Here is a 22,908-nt window from a genome sequence, read left to right as displayed (position 1 = left end):
ACCACTCAATGCTAATTGGCACTGAACTTGATAATAATAGTCATGGGTCCTTTTGAGTCTGATCGGATTGGAATCTACATCTTTTAAAATGTAAGCTACATTCCTGAAGTCGGTAGCGCCTTCTTTAACAACTTTGATCTCCAAGAGACCAAATGGACTCAGTCCTTGTAGCTCAACGGTGCCATCAAAAACCTTGCGGTCAGGTGTGCAGCCCAACCAGGGACATTTTGGATTGATAATTAAGCCGGATGGGTAAAGATTCACTTTGTCTTTTTTTGCTTTAGAAGCATATATAAATGCAGCCCGTGATTCTAAATTCAGCCCCCTCTGCATTGGTCCTGTAATAACTCTGCGTGATGGATTAAGGTACGTGATAAGAGTCTCAAAGTTACTTTGACGCTTTGCAACTAGTCCAAATTTACTGGCAGTAATTCTCGACTTGCGAAGCTGAGTCCAATAACTGCTATGACTTTGTGCTCTTGTCTTTGTCTCCACATCTATGGCCACTTCTCTAGATAGACTCATTGCATATAAGTCGGCGAGCTTATCCTGCTGAAGACATAATGATATTGCATTGTTGAAGCGGATACCGGCATCGGGAAGGGGCAAATTTGGGAAGACAGTGCATGAGTAGTCATTAATCAGATATTCGGCTGACATTTTTTGTTGGTACGAAATCACGCTGCCCTTCACCGCATGACCAAATTTAGTAGGCTTCATTTCCATTGAATCATTTAATCCAGGTGCTAGTGTTGCAGCAAGAGGCTTGGGACTTAAATCGCCATATTGATTTTGACTGAAAATTGGATAATAGGTGGCTGGCGAATACAGAGTTGATTTAATATACCGATCGTAGTTGGCTCCAGGTTGAATTTTCTTAACTAGTACGTCCCCAATTTCTTGATTGCCTATCTTCCGCTCCCTTGGAATACTCCATCGCTCCTTCATTCCAGTACATGTGGCGGAGTCTGGTACGCTATGCAGCCCAAGTTGTTTGCAATGTGCCAGGTAATAGAGCAATCCAACTACGTGATTGCAGTAGCCTCCTAGGCCTGCAGCGCACGAGCAGTTGCCAGAAATAGATTTTGTCGGGCCAGTTCGTTGCACCATCACTTGCAGCTGATGAGGATGCTCGTTTTTCTTCATCGAGTGGTGACACTTAGCAGTGACAATGGCGGAGTCAACATCATGTGATACTGCAATATTGATGATAATCAAAAACCAGGAAGTATTGCAATGACCACTGAGCTTGGGCTAAGCACTGAGCTTGTTAGGTGCATGAAATTATTATTTTTGAAAAATATAACTGAATAAGAAACTGGTACTTACCTCTACCGGTTGAAGCTGATGCAACCGCCATAGCTCACGATCGATGTCAATCGAAATATTGCAAAAATTAACAACTACTACTACAACAACAACAACTACTATCTACAACTATCTTACTGCTGCAAAAATATCACTCAGTCTCCTTCAATGCCGAATTTTGTGTCATCAAATCAATGTTGGGTACGTACCAAACAACGATTAAAATATCAATTATTTTAACGGAATTATTCTAAATCCTTTGCGTAGCATTGACATTCGACACATCTGAATCCCTGCGCACTTCCAAGACTAATTTCCGAAACGTTTACAACTAGAAATCAACAATATACTACACGATATTTAGCATTGAGTCAGGTGCACGAAAAAGTAGCTTGCTACCCAATTTGTTGTTGCTATGCGTATCTAGTCACGTGATCGAAGTCCTGCAAAAGGCCTATTGCTATGATACAACTATAGTATAGTATACTATCCACACCTAACTTAATGCTGCAATAAATATCACGCAGTCAATGTCCTGCAATGTTGAATTTTGTGTCATAAAATCATAGTTGATGACTACCAAATAACGGCTACAATGTCGATCATTTTGACGCAAGGAGTTTACATAGCTCATGAATCAAAGACATCCAACATATTTGAATCCTTGCGCATTTCCATGATACTTGCGTTTTATGTAAAACGTTTACAATCCGAAAACGAAATATACTGTATCCGAAATACGGCTACGTTAACGAGGGATTTCTGCGTAATTCTGACGATATCATTATATATGCTTTGTACAGGATTGACATCTCGCATAGGTAAATCTCTGATGACTTCTACAACAAATTTCCGAAATGTTTACAACCAGAAATCAACAGTACACTATGCGATATTTAGCACTGAAGCAGGTGCGCGAGAAAGTAGCTTGCTAACCAATTTATGGTTGCTATATGCGTATCTAGTCACGTGATCGAAGTCCTGCAAATGGCCGATTAGTTAGAAAGGCATGGAAAAACTATAATTCCAGTGGTATCATGGAATCAATGATCAGTGCCTGTCCGCAAAACGTCGCGGTGCAGCGCCAGCTTTAATTTCACGGTTGATGAAACAGACATATTTCCTCGCTGTCTTCGGACATCCGACAGTGTTAGTGTACATTGGGTTATAATTTTCATCTGGACAAGCTACACACAATGTACAAGGCGATAAGACACAATGCAATGTAACGAACAGATAGGAGGATGTCGAACGACACGCATCAGTAGCGATCCTTTACTCAAACATCCACCTCGGCCTAGAGTGCCCGATGTCACAGTTCTTTTTCGATGTTGGTCTTTTTGAAGCCGCGGCCCTTTCTACTAGTTCTTTCCATTCCTTGTGAGTGCTTTCTTTTTTCGGGTCTTTTTTCTGGGCTTTTTTGTCGCTGTAAGAACGGCGACATCCGAACATATTGACGTTTCTAATCATAATCCACTGTGCCAATAATCGCGTTAATATCCTTCTTGGACATACTTCCAATCTGAGGATGTGTAAATCTGAAATATTGTTGTATGAGCATTTGACAAGCCACATTACGCAGTAGTATAGAACAAGTGATTTGTGGTACAGAACTTCAGAATAACGCGAAACAATAACTTCATATTGTTAATTTATTCGCTAAAAGCTTTTCGACTGACCCTCATCAGTAGCGAAACGTCAGTGATAGGGTGAATCAAATTCAAAATGTAAGAGCTATTTTGTAGTATAGCCAATACATTATCCGGAATTATCTCAGCTCCGGATCGGTAAACCCGGCCCCACTGCTTCCGTGCTTTTCAAGTTCTGCAGCTGCAGCGTTTCGTAGCGGAGTGTTGTTGATGATATCACATTAAATGTATTGAATTTCCTTTGCCGGATGAGTCTTTAGCACAAAGTCAGAGCTATTAGTACTCTTCCAACGTCCCCCTACTGTCACACGCTTTACGAAACCTTTCATGAAGCAGGTTTCCATGTCAGATGTATAAATGTATTCAGTTCACAGTTCAGGCTATATGTAAATGACTGGTGACTCGTGACAACCTGCATTGATAGCAGTGTGGTCTTATGTCCTTCTTCATAATAATTTACTCCGATTGTGTGATGAATGTTGGTAGCTCTTCTGCACTGCGCCATGGCATGACTTAAGGTTACACGGCAGTGACGGCACTCCAGAAGCAAAACAAAACTGAGACTGAGGGAGTGCCGGAGTGGGAGTTATCCAGTATAGAGACTAGAGTTGGTGTACACATCGTACGCGATCGTGTCGCGAGGACTAACATGTTGACTATTTCGAAAAGACTGGCGACCAAGAATGATAGGCCTATATTTTGTTTTCTAGTATATACCGTACCGTTCGGCGTACTCTAGGCCTACTTATTAAGTTATTATGGACATAAGATTTCTGCTCATCTCAGCTCTACATACAGCGATACAGCCATGAGCCAGAGTGTCAAGTCACCATAAAACGAACGCTTCATTGTCACTCTTACTACTCACTATATAATCTGTAGATTATATTTCCTTATGGATGCTAGAATGTAGATCTGATCGGGCTGTGTTTTCTTATTTATCTCCTTAATTAAATGGCACTTCTCAGTGCTGAGTACTCAGCCCTCCTAACATTTCGAAATTGATCTTATGACAGATTTCACACTGTGCATCTAGTCTGTTCACGCCATAAAATTAGATTCTTCATTCAGGGAGCACTTCCATCAATCATGCACTTGTAATTCACTGCGGTAAACGTGTTTGGATTTCATTCTATAGAGATAGAACATGATTGTACAATGCACATCATTTATATACCAGTTATACAGATCTAATCAGCGTTCACAATGATGGACCGCGGTTGCCTGGAAAAATGTATCTACATTCTAATAACATTTGACAACAGTATTTTATTACATATTTTACCAGTTTACTTGAATTAATTTCTTCGTAATAATTTCCTACTGTGCATACTCCAGTCTTGTCATTACTTACTTCAATCTTCACTCCAAATGATAGGCCTACCAACATCCAATCTGACATTTTGATAGTGTTCATTTTAGTTCACTTTACTTGTTGAATGATTTCATTGTATAAAAACACCACAAGATTGCGAAAAGATAGGAAGGTGTCGAAACGACTTGGAGTAGTCTTTGAAATCGTACATCCACCTTGGCCTAGGCTATGTAAAGAGGAGAAATGCACACCAGGCCTGTTCTAGCGTAATCTCAATCTATAGAAGCATTGCTATCAGAGAAAAAAGTATTGGATTTATAAAAATAAATATATGAATTCTTCAAAGGTCTATAATGAATAATCAACTTAGCTTCCACTGGTTGGAATTGAGCCATACTGGTATTTGGTGTGCAGCATTTTTAGGCAACATAACGATTACACGGGGTAGCTAATAAAATTTGAAACAAAAGTTAATTTTGAACAACTCTATTGCGCATTGAATGACTGGTAATCTCAATCGTTGGCTAGTATTTATTCTGTAGAGTCAGTTTGTGTTTTTACATGATTTTTATGATGTGATTGAGTGGCGTTTGCTGTATTTCAGATTAAGCACTGTGACTGTGATTCCTGTTACTGTGGGTGGGTGGGTTTTCTATTTATTCTCCCGGATTCCGTGCGCTATTCCGATGGTTAGATTTTTTAATCATGTCTGATGACGAGAAGACCGATGCCGCAGAGCGTAACGGAGTTTCAGATATTGGAAATGCGGATGCGATTATGGCAAAGAAATCTAGTGGAGATGAAACTAAGACTGTAATGTCTCCAAATCAAACTGAGGATATATCAGAAAATAAAACCCAACCCAACTCTGGAATTACAAATGGACTACTTGACGAATTCTCAACAAAATTGTCAATGTCTGTTATGAATTCGTCCGTAAAACCCGCGCATGATGGCGGGCTATCTCCAAATTCTTCAGTACCAAACAGCGATCACCCTGAAATTGACGGGGAGTTAAATCTGACAACAGAATCTCAGACGAACTGTAATCCATTGGTTTGCGAAGCCGATGGCATCAAGTATTTCAGATACGAGAACGAATCACAAATGTCCGCGATCATGCAACTCATTACGAAAGACTTATCCGAGCCATACTCCATATATACGTATCGGTACTTCATTCACAATTGGCCTCAACTGTGCTTTCTGGTAAGTCCCATATACTAGGGTATCAGGGTTACCATACGAATTTGTCCTCTTTCAATAAATTAAAAGTGCCTAAATGTCTCTTATTTTTAATTTGTCCTCTTTTCTAGAAAAAAGTATGAAAATATGATAAAATACTCGACTTTAACGCAGCGTACGCGAGAGTTTTGTAAAAAAAAACGGGCAAAACGGAGGTCGAGCCGAATTCATGACTTTTTTTGTCAACACCACGTATTATCGGTTAATTCGGTAGTCGAGCCAAACTGTTAACCTATTTTAACACAGTGCTATCCTTTCAGAATTTATGAAAAGCGTCCTTGTTTTAGGATCTGGAAATATGGTAACCCTGCCATATAGGCCTACTCGGTGTGCAGACTTGTACAAACTACCAGTCTAGTTTATTGACAGTCAACTAACTACTGTTTTTAAAGTACCCGTAACACGGGGTGACTTTGTACCACTTTTCACATTCAATGTTAAATTATTTTATGATATGTTATGATTTTCTGCCTTCTTCAACTTTGTTATGGGCGAAAGGGTTGGATCTATGGATTAAACTTGAAAAAGTAAATCATTGTCATGTTTCCGATCATTTTTTTTCGAATTTTTCTGTGGTGGTCAAAGTCACCCGGCAATGGGGTGTCTTTAGCCGAGCACCATTTTTTGTACTTCCAGGACAGCTAGCAGTCATATATGCCAATGACACAAGCTGAGAAGTTGACTTTGACCATCTACAGTCTTTTAAAAAAGAAGTAGGCCTATCCAACCAATTGTGACTTTTCAGACTTTAATTCAACGCAAAACCACAAAAATCTTCAAAGAAATTACAACGAAATTAAACAAATCAATGACAAAAAGTAGTTCAATACCAATGCCCTTCAAGTTCATTGACTTTGTAGATTCCACTTTGTAAACTACATAGAGAGGTAATATTTTCCTTTTAGCGTTTCCACACAACATCAAAATTGTACTTGATTTTGATGTATCGAGAATGCGTTCAGGGTAGGCCTACTTCACACCCCATTTGCAGATTGCTTTTCTAGAACCTGTGATTAAAAAGTGCTCTTAATTAATAATATAAATATTGCATTATTGTGAAGGTGAATTAACTGGGTCATCTGTAAGATTGGTTTTGTCATGGTTCCATATATTATCAAGAGGTACACCATCAAGCTCGTTAGTTAGATGTCTGAAATATTCCTGCATATCTTCGGTTGTTACACCTGCACGTTTGCGTGTAATATTTGTACACAGCCTCTGTGTCAAAGCCTGATTTCTTTGCAAGAATCCCTTCACCCAGTCTGATCCTGGATAGTTTCCATTGAATGAGTCAACCGTCATGCCCATGTAATCTAGCAGGTCTTTGATGACATTTCTAAGACAAAATTCGTCTACAGGAAATCCAAAATCTGCCTGCGCCATACAATGGTCTGCTATTTTCTTTTCCAAATCTGGCGATAAAACAGGCTGGCCTCCTGGTGATTTCTGATGCTTTCCTATCCTTTTATTCTGTAAAGTCCCTCTCGGAATACCAGTTATTTCACTCGCAGATCTTTCGGACATTCCTTCCTCAATGATTCTGAGTGCCGCTTGGATCTCATCTGCGGTGTAGTCTTTATAACTCCTGGCACCAAGCTTTCTTCTATATTTCCTTGTCATTTAATTATTTAGAAGATACGGATGCTAAGATTAATCTTGATGCAAAAAATACCCATTTTAGCTGACTCTAAATAGCTGGCCAAAGTCACCCCATAAATTGCAAAAAATTAAAAAGATTGATCAGCCACAGGATTTTGACAATCTTGAAATAATGAACTAGTTTCGCCCAGAAAACCCAATAAATGCTGTCAGGTACATAGCCTTTGTCTGCAAATGAAAGGAAATTGCCTCAAACACCTACTTTGGATGTGAATCAAACAAAAGTTTGAGTAGCCTACGTAAAAAGTGTGGTGAAATTTCTTACCATACCTGTCAATATAAAAATGGCTGCGAACACGTAAAAGTGTTGTATCAAACATGATATTTGCAATAATAGCACTCTATTGATGCAGATTGTTCCTAAACAAAGCTCAAAGTACTCATACATCGATATATTGTTCGATGTGTGCAATAGAAACGAATATTGGTTTTCGGCCAAAGTCACCCGGCAGTGCTAAAGTCACCCCGTGTTACGGGTAGTTCTAATTCTAGTTGCGCGTTTAAAAACAATTTAGTAGCCGAACAACTAGAAAGCATGTGTCGGTGTTTGGCGTCAATCGTGATGACAGTGTTCTGTTGTATGATGTCCTCCCTCACTGCTAATAGTGGTAGAGCCAGAGGTGGGTTTTGGGGTTTGAACCCCTCTCCCCCTATTTCAAAGATGTTACGATGTACTAGTTAAAAGCCGATCCGATTCCCATCAAATAAAAGTGAATGAGTTGTATCGGGACTGAAGTTAGTTGGTTTCTGATTTTTAAATGGGTGTTAGTTCTAGGTCTATATATGAGTTTTGACAAGTGAGTAGTTCTAGTTCAAGTGGCGCGTTTATAAATCCACTAGTTTTTACCAGTCTGTTGGTATGTTAATTTTCTGGAAAAGTAGGGTTACATGAAGTTCTTGCAAGATTAGGCTATCAACACAACCTGTAGAAAGTTACTCTCAATGTTACTCAAGTTCCTTTGACCACAGCATATCGTAAGCAAGTAGCTGCCGAGGAAAATTTCATGTTACCGCTGCTAGCTATTTCTTGCAAGAAGTGGTGTAAAACTTTTCATTTCAATTAATATCAGACCACTACTCTACACTGATTAACGGTATTACTGTGGTTCAATGGTTAAATGGCATTAATAGTAGCTTTGATACATGCTGTGTGGTCTAATCTGTAAGGATTTGATAATTTTGCAATTATTACAATTGCATAATCCGTAGCTTATGTAACAATGCATGATTTAAGGTCTTGAAATACCTTCTTTAATACATTGCATCTATGCCTATAGTCATGGTAAATTTGTGATTTACTAAGAGTCCAACTATTTGTATACTCCTGGTCCAGGATAGTAGTGTCTCGCTTAACAAGGCTCCCTGGTGTCTCCGACAATTTCTTGCAGAAATTTATTGTAGACCAAATCTGCGACATAACTTGAGTTTAACTGTGGATCTATTATACAATGCAGCGGTACATTGGTAATGGGCATACAATGAGTGCTATTTTGTACGGTACGTTTAACTTTTATTTAAGCTAGGTTATGCTTGAGATTTTTATTAACAGTGTGATAATGATATTCTATAAATACTATCACTTGATTTCTACTGTATTATAATATTTTTTCATAAAGATATTATCTCTTCGTCAAAGAGCTAGCATAATGATGCAGCCAGATCGACTTAAGACATATTTTGCCATAACCCATATGATATGCAGCAGGAAAACCTGATTCTTTGATAGTCCTTGATTTTAAAATGACTTTTTGGTACGTGAATAAGCAATATCAATCTTGAATCACTAGCTGTTCAGTAAAAATGGCTAATTGGATGCAATGATCATTAGATCCGCTGATTACTGCAAATACCAGGCCTGATTTTCAAATGCGCATCGTAAATAAGTGAAATGTTCTCATTTCAATGTGATCGTTAAACCACGTGCAGTGCAGCCTTGAAGGTCATATCACATCTCAATGGTCAAAGCATCTCGATGATGCAGGCTAAAAGAATTCTGATCTCTCTCTCTCTCTTTCTCTCTCTAGGCAAAGCATGAAGAGAAATTTGTTGGTGCTATCGTGTGTAAACTTGACTTACACAAGAAGATATCGCGAAGAGGTTACATTGCGATGCTTGCTGTCGATAAATCTGTGAGAAGGCGAAATATCGGTAAGTTGACGACATCATTTCAACCAACTTTGTCGTTGCTCAGAGAGCTCGTAAAGTTCTGATACCGTATGTAACTTCTATGCCAACATAGATTATCACATTAAAGAATATTAGGTATGTTTGGACCGTGCCCATTTTATGGCAATTTCAGACTAAGGTGTAGGTTCAGGCGCGACTAGAAGACGTGCGTGAAGGCCTGAGGTCTGAACCGCCTGAAATCGGTGCCATTATAGAACAGATTCCATAACATCTCGGACATTTTTGACTTGCGCAAATCGTGTCCGATGCAGCGTAATACGCGTTGATAAGCGCCCATATTTCATTGTTCACGAGATGTCAGGTACTCGCTAATTGACAGGACTCGTTATCAAGCTTATTCGTGTAAGTTTGTCAACACGTGGAGATTGTGTAATCGTCATTGATGCTAGATTAGGAAATTCGAACCCCCCCTCCTTATTTTTCGGCTGACTATGCGCCTCAGTAGGTTGGTCACAAATTCACAGATATGTCATTTGCACTTATGTTCGTGGCTTCGTATGATATGATACGAGTACGACCAATCAAGGTTCTCAGCCTTCCATAGTTGCAAACATTGAAAGTATAATTGTTGATAAATCAACTCTCAGTTCCGATTTCAGTACCAGTACTAGAAACAATCATCTCGACTCTCAGTACCCGACTCAAATATTAGAATTAATACCGGAACTCGAATCAGACTTGAGGACGTGATTTATCGTGCCTAGCCCTACTTAAGTTGAATGAATATGCTTGAAATGCATCATTACTATTGTGATGTCTATCCTGCAGGCACTAATCTTGTAAAGATGGCCATCCAGACAATGCATCGTGAAGGGTGTGATGAGGTTTGTTTGCATTTTTATACCTCTTGTTTTTTTTTATGCAAGACTGCACCTAAATATAGGAGGTCAGTTATTTTGTGCTTTACAAGACGTGCCCAAACCACTTCAAATTCAATTACTATAGGAAATTACTTGAAATAGTCAAGTACCGGTATGTAGTTTTAAAAATGACCTTTGGTTGAGGGTTTGCATACTTGAAGGTTCATCAGATGTGGCTATTACAAGAAGTCGCTTTTTGATCGACGCGTAATGACCGTTGACACTACAATTATGTGCAATTTAATAAATATATTCAGTTTCTGTGATACAGGGGTATTTCACTGAGTTTTCATGACAATTTCAATTGATGCAAACAAACATTATCCAAAGTGCTTTCTACTTTACAAAATTCAAAGTGTCAAAAGTAAATTGTTTTTTTTTCAAAAGAACCAAGTGGAAGTTGAAGTAGACGGGAACAGAAGCACTTGAGTAACTATTCCAAGTAGGAAAAGTTTACTCGTGTAATCTGAAAAAGTGCAAGTATTTTGTTTGGAATGATCTCTGACAAATGATGACCTGAATACATACACGAAGTTGATAAAATATAACTAATGCTCAGTTTAAGCAAGAGAACTACATTGTTGCTGATAGTGACAGCTTCCGTTCGATGGAGATTGCAGATACTGCTGCGAGTCGTTTCTGTTGTGACTAATTATAATGCATTTTGCAGCAGTATACATTCTGGCGATTATCATGTCTTACAACCCAGACTTGGAAAACTAGATAACTCTTGTCTAATTTCACTAAATTAGAGCGAAATGCAAGTAATCTAATTCTAATGTAATTTGTGAAATGTTTCGATGCTGTAATTCTAATCTAATTTGTGGAATGCTTATGTGCTCTAATTCCAATTCTAATCTAATTTGTGAAATGGTCCTACGTTCTAATTCTAATCTAATCTCTTGTTTTCCTGAAAATACCTGGCTGTCCACGGCATACGGCCAGATACCAAGAATATCCCTCTCGCGCAGGGAAATCCAGTGCCAAACCACCAACTCATTACTTACAAACAATCAGAGTAGTAATTGAGATGCCGAAGCCGTTTCAGCTAGTGCGGAATAGTGTTGTTGGGTACAGGCGAATAGCTTATTTTGAAACAATAATTTGAAACTGAAATCAATTTCAGCATTTCAAAATGCTTTACTTCGCGTTCTTCTAAAATCACAAATCAGATAACCGCCCGCGTGCGGCCGGCGTCTTGGTGGCCCCTGGTGAGTGCAAAACGAGCCAAGCTTGATGTACAGACGTTAACCATTCTCATGGTTATGGGAACGCACTGTGATTTGATATGAACTGAACTTGGATTTTGCCGTATTTATTTCTCATTAACAATTTCATTCAATTTCCAAGTTTTTTGCGAATTCGGTGTTTCTAATTCTAGTCTAATTTGGAAACAGCTGTGTAGCTTTAATTCTAATTTTAATCTAATTTGGAATAATTGTGTAGCTCTAATTCTAATCTAATTTGGAAAGAGCTGTGTAGCTTTAATTCTAATTTTAATCTAACTTGGAAAAAACTGTGTAGGTCTAATTCTAATCTAATTTGGAAAAGCTGAAAATTTAGTTGTCCAAGTCTGTTACAAGCCTTTAACTGCAAACTATCAGTGTCGATGAATGCATGTTGTTTTCCACAGGTGGTTTTGGAAACCGAGGTCACCAACGAGCCTGCGCTGCGTCTGTACGAGAATCTCGGTTTCGTGCGAGACAAAAGATTGTTCCGATATTATCTCAACGGGGTGGACGCGCTCCGACTTAAATTATGGCTATGAAATTTTTTTATCGACCCTGGAAAGTGTCGCATTAGTGGAACCTTTATGTGAGCAGTTTGCGAGTAATATTTCGACTGGACGTGCGTCGTCTGAGAGAAGCGTGGGGTTGTGGGCGAAGCTATGGGGTTGATCGTTAATTGTATCGTCAGACAGAGATAGAAATGTCTAGTGGGATATATCAGTTTATTTATAATTTCATCGTTTCAAAACACCATAAGACTGCGACACGATGAAATGGTATGCCGGTCATATATCAAGATCAAAATGACTTGGGCCGGTCTCGTCACAGTGATGTTTTTTGACTTCAAAAAGAATTGATATTTACTGAAATGTCCCATTTGAAATGTGGAATGTCATTTATCGTCATCAAACAGTAGTTTACATAGCTAAATATCAGATTCTAAGGACCTATTCGCAGGGCTGTAACCGAGTCACAAGTCAATTTTCGTCGCACTTTGCGCACAGTAGACACAGAGTGATTGTTGATACGTTTTCACGAAAGTATCGGTGAATATAATTTAGATAGCGGGTTGTGTGCCTCCGTTCACACCGCATAATGTCGCCTATACGAAATCACAGAAATTAGTCCATCATAACGTTTGAAACTACCGTTTCGCAATCTAGCAGTTTTCTATCATATCGTAATCTAGCAGCCCATGGCGTGTCCTAATGTGGAAAAGTGAACTGACTTTTTTGAGCGATAGACCTGTTTCAGCAGACCACCGTTGAAACTTTCTGGACAAAAGACACGAAATATATTTTCCGCTTTTTAGAAGTAGTATTTGCATGTCTCTCTCAATTCCTAGTGTCATACTTTGAGCCGATACTTTAACCGACAAGATCAAGTAATAGTGAAGCGTTCGGCTTCTTGATCGGTAGGTCGTGAGTTCGATCCGCAGCCGGATCAGACCAAAGACCTGATTTGTTACACTGGTGTCCATGACTTCCCTGCTTGGCGCTCATGCATTTCTGGGATAGCATGGAGAGGTGGTGTGAGACTTGGAAAGCCATGGTATGCATGCTGTGGTGTTCCGCAAGGCTCAGTTCTTGGACCGGTCATTTTTTATATGTCAATGATATCTTTGAAACCTCATCATTGAATACAACACTGTCCGCTGACGATATTCACCTCCTATCTCGCGCACCTACTACCGCAAGTTTGAATGCCATCACCCCTGATGATGGTGGACTCTGGACGTCCCACAATAACCTTCGGGTAAACGCTGCGAAATCCCAATTATTGGTCGCGAACTCCCGCGATAACCCAACCGTTGACATCGCTGGCCAACCAATTTCCAACGCTAAAATGCCAAATACCTTGGTGTTTTACAGGATTTGGACCAGACATGGGGTAATCGCGATTAGTAATCGTAATCGATTACGACGATTACAGCATTTTCAAGTAATCGTAATCGCAATCGATTACATTCGAAAAAAATTCAAAGTAATCGTAATCGTAATCGACTAAATCGCATATCTAATCGATTTCTTTGTGAAAGAACGATTACTTTTATTTGTACAAGGACTATGACATAGCCTAACATTCGTGAACAAGAGATATTATACCAGGTTATTGATAGCACAGACGTCTGATTTTCAAACGCCAATAATCATTATTACGTCAGAAGTATTAGCTTTGCTCGTCATTGCGTAAGAAGTATCCACACGTAGTAAATAGATATTCGGTGTACATTGTTGTGTGATTGAAAGAACAGTGTAAGCCATGCTGTATATCAGGTTATCAATACACTCCAGACGCCACTACCTCGCAGCAAGATAATAATCACCACTCTGCCTAGTTTTAAATAGTCACTTATGTATTGATGTTCGGTTATGCTTAGTTAAACGCAGTTTGACCGTTGCTGCTTGGCGAGCAGTAGGCCTATGTAGTACGTATGTATTGTACGTAGGCTACACCGGACAAAGATTTGAAATTTTGTACTCGTCAAATAAAACATTACGATGGTTAAAATGTACAGCTGCTGATGTATATCATAACCGAGCTGTTCTTTGCCGTTTCTCGTAACGACAGCTTGCAGTATCTGTATTAAGTGGAAGGTCGAATTTTATGTTCACTTTATCTTATTCTCATATGACTCTACTTGAATAGGGCGCCAATCGTAATTTCACAATTCTTTGGACCTGTCGCCACAGCCATCCGCTTATACACCATGTTAGCTTGGGCTGTAGGTACAATCAGGACCAAAACAGCAATTCGTCCCCCCCCCCCCCCCCATTCCAAACGTTGGTATTAGAAGGGTTGTAACCTAGTCACAATGTTCCGAGTCACAAGTCAATCTCACTTTTATAGTTTGACTCGAGTCAAGTCGAGTCATTTTCAATTCACCCCCAAGTCAAGTCCGAGTCCAAGTCAGCTAGTATTGGGTCGAGTCCGGGCCATAGTGTTTGACTCGAGTCCGAGTCCAAGTCATTATGTTCACTGATCAGTTTTCAGTTCATTCCGGTTCAACCCATTTCAAACCAGCTCTGCTCGAGTGATATAGAATGGCTCGTATTAATAATATAGTAATTTTCATCAGTTTTCACAGTTTACGGCCATATTTCCAAGTATCAGGACTGGTGGAAGAAATACAAATAATGTGGTAGCTTTACTATTCTTCGAAGTTACATGGAATGTCTGTCTTGCCCGTCCTAGTCTCGAGTCATATGACTTGGTTCGAGTCATGCACATTGCACAATGACTCGAGTACAAGTCGAGTCAATACAAAAATTGACTCGAGTCGAGTCAATTTACGCATTTGAAAAAATGACTCGGGTCAAGTCTAGTCACCAAAAATCGCGACTCGAGTCATTACTACCCTGGGTATTGGGCCCCAATAGGGTGGTCAGTTTTCAAGTTGATGACTGAATTTCGTCAATAATATTGGTAATTGCATTAAATTGCTATTCTTTCAGATTTACCGGTAGAGCTGGGGGCACGTAATTCATAATTATAACATCTGGTATGTTGTTATAATTACTTTATTGTATGTTGTTAATTCGTGACCTCCCGTCTTCTATATAATCAAAAAATACTGTAGTCGCCCAAACGTAGCAGACTAAAAGAAAAACTTTCGTGAGACGCACACACAAATTGTCATGTCTTCATTCCTCTGTTTTCATTCCTCTGCCCCGGGTGGCATTTGCATTGTGGTGCTCAGACTGAAAGGACCGGACTGTTCGTCACGCTGACCAAGCGCGGCTATTGACAATAGACACATACCCAAAGTTTCGGCCAAGGTCATTCTTTGGTAGCACACTTTGTGGAGTTTCATGTTGGCTGAAATTGCGTATGTCTTTTGGTGTGTCGTGGCGGGGTAATTACCGCCACCGAAATGCCTATTCCTATAAATTATGCATGATTTTTTTTCTTGAGGGGAGAGGTATGCATTTCAAAATCAAGCTATTTAGATACAATAAATCGCGAAGCTCGAAGAAAATTTTCAAGTTAATTAACTCTCTTAAAAATACTCTATAATAATTTATGTTAATTTACGAAATATTTTGTGTCCCCTTAGAGCTCGCTCCCGGTCCTTTTGGGGAGTTTGGGGTGCGGCAGTTACGAACCTGGAAAGAATGCAAATCGTTGGGTACGACGAATAGTCCCCAATAGAGTTGGGCAATTGGCGCATTATGACGTAACAAGCAAATGACGTATGATTTATATAGAAGTTGTTATCTCATTCGACCTTTTCATCGCAATCCTCATATTGTCTTCCAATATCTCTTCTGAAATTGGTTCTAAGACGCAAAACAAATGTAATCGCGAGTAATCGTGATTACTTTTGAAATGTAATCGTAATCGTAATCGACTACTTCCTGATTTTGCTGTAATCGTAATCGTAATCGTAATCGCGGGATTTACAAGTAATCGTAATCGCAATCGATTACACTCATGAAGTAATCACCCCATGTCTGATTTGGACTAGTCTTGGAAGAGTCGCATACAGTCACTCAAACCACAACTATCGAAGGTATGTGGTATGTTTCGCCGCCCTAGCTACACTTTGCCAGTTAGGGTTCTGTTTGATACTCTTCAACACTCTATTCCTATCAAAGTTACAATACGGAATTCTTTGTTGGGGTGCTGCCTACAAGAATACTATTGACCCACTGAAAAACTTCAACATCGGATCATCCGTATCATCGCCAAAGTCCCACGGGGGCCTGGATGTGCAGCTAATAAATCGCCACTGAAAAGATTTGGTGTTCTAAACATAGAAGATATAAGGAAGCTAGAAATTGCCAAGTTTATGTATCAGTTCCATTGCGGTCAATGTCCCTCAAATTTCAACGACTGCTTCACCTCGGAGTCAAAAGCGCGCAAGTACAGCACACGCGCGTTAACGAGGAACAACTATCATATGATTAAGACGGAATACAAGAAAATGCATTGCTCTATCAAGTGTACCGGACCCCAATTGTGGAACAGCACCTCGCAGCCTATCCGACAGTCGTCGATCATGTCCGCATTCAAGTCGAAATACAGGCAATTTCTTCTAAATGAGTACTAGCCATAGCCTTCAGGATTACCGAATAAAACGACCTAACATCGACCTCGCCTTCCGCCACATGCCACCTCATTTTGTCGCTTGCGTCTTATATTCTCTGCATTACTTTTCATTCAGTGTGCAAGTGTGCATGCCTATCCTTTTCGCCTAGGCCAGTGGTTCCCAACCTTTTTCGACCCATCGCCCCCTTTTCAAGGTCAACACCGATCATCGCCCCCCAAATTTTGTGCACCGATAATTGGGCATACAGACTGTAATCACCAACGGGTTGACTAAAAAAAAAAAAAAAAGGTCATCTTTCACCGCTCAGAGCTGAAAATAACGTTTTTTCGCTCCGCATTGCTAGGTGGATGACTAAAAAAAAAAAAAAAAGGTCAGCCGTTTTTACGCGTCATCGCCCCCCTATCGCCCCCTTCGCTATTTTCGCCCCCCGTCGCCCCCTTTGTCCATTTTCGCCCCCCTGTCGCCCCCTTCGTCATTTTCGCCCCCCTAGATCGCCAAATCGCCCCCTGGGGGGCGATATCGCCCACGTTGGGAACCACTGGCCTAGGCCAAGGTGGGTGTCTGATCTTGGAGACTACTCCAAGTTGTTTCGACACTTTCCTATCTTTTCATTTTATCGCAGTTTTGTGGTGTTTTGAAACGATGAAAATATTAATAAAACTAATTGACTGCATATGCACAGATCGTGTGTGTGTGTGTGTGTGTAGCCTATATCAGTCTCAAAACTTTCTCAACGTGAGCAACTGCAGATCTATCAATTCAACGAATAGTAGTGATATCCCATCATCTCAAGGAATTTTACTTGCACACTTAAACACAAGATCCCTCCAAGCTCATCTAGATGAAATTCCCCCTGTTTAAAATGTTCAATTGCTCACCATGCAACCATCATCGGAATCTCTGAGACCAAGTTGAAAGAACATCCAACGACTAATGTTAACCTGACAGGTTTCAACTTTTTACACTCGCCATCTAAAACGAACGCTGGAGGTGTTGGACTATACATCAACGAAGGTCTGAGACATGACATATGATGCCCGACGTAAAATTTGAAACCGAAGGCGTAGAATATATATTTGTCAGAGTACACGTACAAAAAGCTCTCACAGTGGCAGTCATCTACAAACACCCAGGAACAAAGCAAGAGACTTTTCTTGACGAATTCTCAAATATTCTGGAAAAGCTAACGGCAGCTAAGGAACAAATATTTGTTATGGGAGACATAAATATTGATTTGCTGAAGACCACCAACTTTAACACAAGGTACCGTGAAATGCTTGATTCTTATGGAATAGCTCAGATAATTACTGAACCCACAAGAATAGCTGATCAATCCAAAACTCTACTAGATCACTTTTACTGCAACACTCATCAATATCACCTGTCCCCTTTTGTGCTCCAACACAGTATGACTGATCACTATCCCATCATCTGCCACATGAAATTGGCCCTGCCACATTGTGCTAAAGAATTTGAATCTCGAACGCCCTTAAACCCACGCGGTATTGAGGAGTATATTGAAATTGTCAGCAATACCTTCCAACAACTACAAAATTCCTCCACTCACAATTGACAACTACAACCGCCATTTTGAAAAATTTATTGAGGAACTGCGGGCAGCCCTCGACACATCTTTCCCAATTAGGAAAGTCAACCGCAATGCAAGGCGCTTGAAATCGAAACCCTGGATTGGTCATGACATACTAGTTACGATCAAAACAAGGGATTGGATGCATGAGCACTACTATCTGCAAGGCACCATCGAAGGCAAAAAAGTGTACAAAAAATATGCAAACCAAGTGACGCATATGAAAGAAAATGCCAAAAAAGCATACTTCCAAAAAAGATTTGAAGAGTGCTCCAAAGATCCCAAGAACACATGGAAAACCATTGGAGAAATTATCAACCTAACTAAAGGTAATGCTCCCAAGAGTGCTGATGACATCGAGCTACTCGAGAATGAAAGCATCATCAAAGACCAGCTTGCAGTAGCAGAAAAGTTCAATCAGTATTTTTGCAACATTGGTCCGGATCTCGCAGCTTCAATACCAGACTCCTCCGATGACTTTCTCTCGTACTTGAGTCCTGGCCCTCAGAAATCCATTTTTCTTGAGCCGACAAGTAAAGGAGAAGTTGCGATCATATTATCTGAAATGAAAAGTAACAAAGCAGTAGGACCCGATCTCATCCCAACTCACTTTCTGAAGCTAGTCTTTAATATTATTGGTGATGTTATATGCATTTTCTTTAATGAGTCGATACGTCTAGGCATTTTCCCAGATGCACTGAAAACTGCCAGAGTAATGCCAGTGTTTAAGAAAGGCTGTAAAAAGCTATAATTTCTAATTGCCGACCAATATCTGTTTTGCCAAATCTTGCCACGGTTTTTGAGAAACTGATTGACTGCCGGTTAAAGAACTTTTTTTAATTGAATGCAGTACTGTCTCCGACTCAGCATGGATTCAGATCCAACCACAACACCAACCATGCAATACTATCAATTGCAACGGACTTTTACAAAACCATCAAGCAAAAAGAAAGTGGCTGCAGCATTTTTATCGATCTCCGCAAAGCTTTCGACACAGTTAACCACAGAATCTTAAGATACAAGCTAGAACACTATGGAATCAGGGGTATTGCAGCAACTCTACTTGAAAGCTACCTGGCAAACCGCAAACAATTTGTTAAACTGGGGTCATTAAGAACGACTACCAGAGATATAACTTGCGGAGTGCCACAAGGCTCAGTCCTTGGACCGACTTTTTTCCTCATTTATATTAACGACATTGTTAATGCATCTTTATTCCGCACAACGCTATTTGCTGATGATACTCACCTCTTCATAACCTCCAACACTGTCGATGGTTTGCATGCATCTGTGAATATGGAACTCCCAAAAGTGTCGAGATGACTCCAAGCAAACAAACTAAGTTTGAATGCAGATAAGACGGGTGTCTTTGATTTGTACATGTCGCCAATGTCGCCAATGTCGCCAATGTCACCAATGTCGCCAATGTCGAAGTCTATCTATTTTGTCAATGTCGCCAATGTCCCCAATGTCGCCAATGTCACCAATGTCGGCAATGTCACGAATGTCGCCAATGACACCAATGTCGGCTATGTCACCAATGTCGCCAATGCCGACATTGCCGACAATGCCGCCATTGCTGACGATGCCCCTCGGGGGCCGGAACTAGGATACTGTAATGACTCAAGTAAGGATTTTTGGTGACTCGACTCGACTTGTATCAATCTTGGTATTGACTTGACCTGCACTCGGCTACTCAAGTGCTTCGACTATCTCGCTACATAGCCTACTACGCGATTCTTGACGGGAAGACCTGAAGATTGCATGGCCACAAACGCAAATTATTTATAACTAATCATATTATTTACATTATTAGGCCTACGTTGAATTGAATGAACGTCGAAGTCTTTATACATTCCAGTGTAGGAATCGCGAGGAAAATACACGACTGGGCGTAGGTACGCTGGCAAAAAAGTACACTGTTTCGCATTCCATTGGTGTCAATATACTATTCACTTGGGAAGGTACTTAATTTGAAATTTCCATATCATCCATACTCTTACACAGAGGAGGGCCAACCAGGGGGTGGCCAACCAGCGGCCATAGAAGGAAATATCTGATATGATTTGGTTAAATACATTTCGAACGTCGGTATTCCGGTATATCATATAAACGATTAAGTCCATTATAAACGGTTGATTATGTGCTACCGATTGGCGCATCTGCATAACAATATTTCTTTAATATTGAGTTGGATAACCACCAGTTAGAGAGTCTCCTGAATCGATCACCCTATTGTATCGTCATAATCGTAATCTTCTCTGCAATAGTAGGAGTAGGGTATTCCTAAATGGACTGAATCATATAGTTATCGAGTTCGGTCCCGGATCGGGATCAAAGAGTACTTTTCAGAATCACGAAGTGGGTTCACCTGTTTGTCTGTTTCAACATTCGCCAACAGATCAAACAATTGCTATTGACCATCATGCCCGGCGGTAGGATAGGGTTATCTGACAAAGATCGGCAAGAATACCTATCGTCATCCGCAATTCGCTGGATTTCTGCTTGTCCATAAGCAATGGCATATCACCCCAACGTTTGTATCAATTGAGAATGTTCGGAAAATCTTGAAACGTGATTTCAGGAAGATAAGAGTCGTACCGGCGGAAACCGACACGATAACTACCGTTAGAGTTTTTGGAGTTACGTGCTCAATAGACGCACAGCATCCTGGTAAAACGGTCGGGATATTGATGTCGTTATCACGTCAATGAAATGAAAAACAAACTACTTCCGGTCGTGTATTTTCATAGCAAATCTAACACTGGAATGTTTAAAGACTTCGACGTTTATTCAATTCAACAGGCCTAATAATGTAAATAATATGATTAGAGTTATAAATAATTTGCGTTTGTGGCCAATCTTCAGGTCTGGTCGAAATCGAAAATAATCGCCGATGTCTGGTTTGCGTGCGTCGGCCTCCTCAATCTTGCAAGTGGTTTGTACCAGATAAGTCCGTAAGTTATCCCATGCGGTCTGGAGTCATGCGCATTTGCGCAATGATGACTCAAGTACAGTAGCCTACAACGCGCCAACTTTTTGCCAGCGTGCCTTACGTCCAGTCGTGTATTTTCATCGCGAATCTTACACTGGAATGTATAAAGACTTCTACGTTTATTCAATTCAACAAGCCTAATAATGTAAATAATATGATTAGTTATGATAATAACATTGATAATGACATTTATTCAATCTAACGTTGGCCTAATAATGTAAATATTATGATTAGTTATAAATAATTTGCGTTTGTGGCCATGCAATCTTCAGGTCTTCCCGTCAAGAATCGCGTAGTATGTAGCGAGATAGTCGAAGTAGCCTACTTGAGTAGCCGAGTGATGGTCAAGTCAATACCAAGATTGATTTAAGTCGAGTCGAGTCACTAAAAATCCTTACTCGAGTCATTACAGTATCCTAGTTTCGGCCCCCGAGCGGCATCGTCGGCAATGTCGGCATTGGCGACATTGGTGACATAGCCGACATTGGTGACATTGGCGACATTGGTGACATTGGCGACATTGGTGACATTGCCGACATTGGTGACATTGGCGACATTGACAAAATAGATAGACGTCGATATTGGCGACATTGGTGACATTGGTGACATTGGCGACATTGGCGACATGTACAAATCAAAGACACCCAGATAAGACCGAGATGCTCGTTTTAAATAATGCCAGTCATAATTTCACTGTGAACATCAATCAAAAACAAATCTCAATATGTGACTCAGCAAAATATCTCGGCGTCACCATTGATTCCAAATTGTCTTGGAAGCAGCATATTGAATGCACAATATCAAAACTAGCTCGGTGTGTGGGAATAATGACCCGTCTCCAATCTTTGGTTTCCAGATCAGTGCTACGAACCATCTACTTCTCTCTTTTCCACTCTCATCTGCAATATGGAATCGTAGTATGGGGAATGCATGCACAACATTTTTGTGCAGAATTCGAACCCAGCAAAACCGTGCGATACGGCTGATCTCATCTGTACCTTTACGTACCAATTTATCGCCTTACTACCGTAAGCATCGAATTTTGCGAGTTGATGAACTATATCGCTTCGAAGTATTAAAAGTTGTTCACAAATATTTTTCCAATAGTCTGCCTACTGTGTTTGATGACTTTTTCGTACCTGCTAAACATGTCCATTCCCATTACACGAGATCCTCGTCTAAAGGAAACATCTACTTACCCCCACCCAATAGCAACCTAACTAAGAGATCTATCGACTACTCGGGACCTATCATCTGGAATGCATTACCACCACATATCCGTGAATTGCCTTATAATAGATTAAAAAAAGCCCTACTTGATCACCTCTTGTCGTTACACTAACACTGTTGCCCTACCTCGCCCAGACATTGCTTCATTGATCATTTGCCACCATTGTTTTATTTTTTTTTTCTATTTTCCTTTAACTAAACATTTCTTTACAGCCAGACTATTCAGAGTCAAGTGTACCTGTTTGATGCGGGTGTGATCAGACTAGATGACCTTCACGGTCTTATCGATCATTCCTATCTAATACCGAATACTGTGCACGCTTATTTTCTGTACCACCATCACTGCCGTTTGTTATGTATTTTGGTTCGATGAAAATAAAGACTCTCTCTCTCTCTCTCTCTCAGTCGAGTCGAGTCGGTGTAGTCTTTATATTAGGGCAGGGATATCTAGAAGTTTCAAGATATCCCTGTATTAGGGGTACCATATTTTTAAAATCTAGAAAGAGGACACTTTTTCAGACTTGCAAAACCGGAGTAGAATTCTCAAAAAATTGCAAATTTTACCCACTTCGTGGTCGGTTGACTAAAAA

General features: G+C 40.2%; 2 protein-coding genes and 3 long non-coding RNA genes across 5 annotated transcripts in view; 2 read left to right on the top strand and 3 right to left on the bottom strand.

The window, feature by feature from the left end:
• LOC145444692 (uncharacterized) overlaps nt 1-22,539 on the top strand; it is a 330,781-nt gene extending 308,242 nt beyond the window's left edge. Inside the window, exon 2 of the long non-coding RNA XR_013916757.1 lies at nt 22,053-22,539. This is a non-coding gene — a long non-coding RNA (uncharacterized LOC145444692). The remainder of the gene's footprint in view (nt 1-22,052) is intronic.
• On the top strand, nt 3,215-12,074 carry LOC145444747 (N-alpha-acetyltransferase 30-like). Its single transcript, XM_080322758.1, has 4 exons — nt 3,215-5,481; nt 9,201-9,324; nt 10,132-10,187; nt 11,857-12,074. Exons 1-4 carry the CDS (start codon nt 4,978-4,980, stop codon nt 11,989-11,991), a joined length of 819 nt encoding a protein of 272 aa, XP_080178884.1. The 5' UTR covers nt 3,215-4,977; the 3' UTR covers nt 11,992-12,074.
• Nucleotides 6,083-7,374, bottom strand: LOC145444748 (uncharacterized). Its single transcript, XM_080322759.1, has one exon. The coding sequence runs from the start codon at nt 7,135-7,137 to the stop codon at nt 6,568-6,570; it is 570 nt and encodes a 189-aa protein (XP_080178885.1). The 5' UTR covers nt 7,138-7,374; the 3' UTR covers nt 6,083-6,567.
• On the bottom strand, nt 11,583-11,953 carry LOC145444749 (uncharacterized). Its single transcript, XR_013916783.1, has 2 exons — nt 11,815-11,953; nt 11,583-11,713 (listed from the first exon to the last, which is right to left on the bottom strand). It is a non-coding gene; the product is annotated as an uncharacterized LOC145444749 (long non-coding RNA).
• Nucleotides 18,091-19,666, bottom strand: LOC145445407 (uncharacterized). The gene is made up of 2 exons (XR_013917007.1): nt 19,342-19,666; nt 18,091-18,653 (listed from the first exon to the last, which is right to left on the bottom strand). It is a non-coding gene; the product is annotated as an uncharacterized LOC145445407 (long non-coding RNA).
• Nucleotides 22,540-22,908: the final 369 nt, after the last annotated feature.

Source organism: Botryllus schlosseri, chromosome 8, assembly GCF_051294905.1.
Source record: "Botryllus schlosseri isolate E-star chromosome 8, Bs_hap1, whole genome shotgun sequence".
NCBI classification, from domain to species: domain Eukaryota; kingdom Metazoa; phylum Chordata; class Ascidiacea; order Stolidobranchia; family Styelidae; genus Botryllus; species Botryllus schlosseri.
This window is presented reverse-complemented; position numbering and strand designations above follow the sequence as displayed.

Bases quoted from the DNA above. Each gene is read 5' to 3' on its own strand.
- LOC145444747 (XM_080322758.1), top strand. From the start codon at position 4,978: ATGTCTGATGACGAGAAGACCGATGCCGCAGAGCGTAACGGAGTTTCA. The intron at 5,482-9,200 runs GTAAGTCCCATA...TTCTCTCTCTAG, and splicing joins GGCCTCAACTGTGCTTTCTG to GCAAAGCATGAAGAGAAATT. The intron at 9,325-10,131 runs GTAAGTTGACGA...TCTATCCTGCAG, and splicing joins TGTGAGAAGGCGAAATATCG to GCACTAATCTTGTAAAGATG.
- LOC145444748 (XM_080322759.1), bottom strand. From the start codon at position 7,137: ATGACAAGGAAATATAGAAGAAAGCTTGGTGCCAGGAGTTATAAAGAC.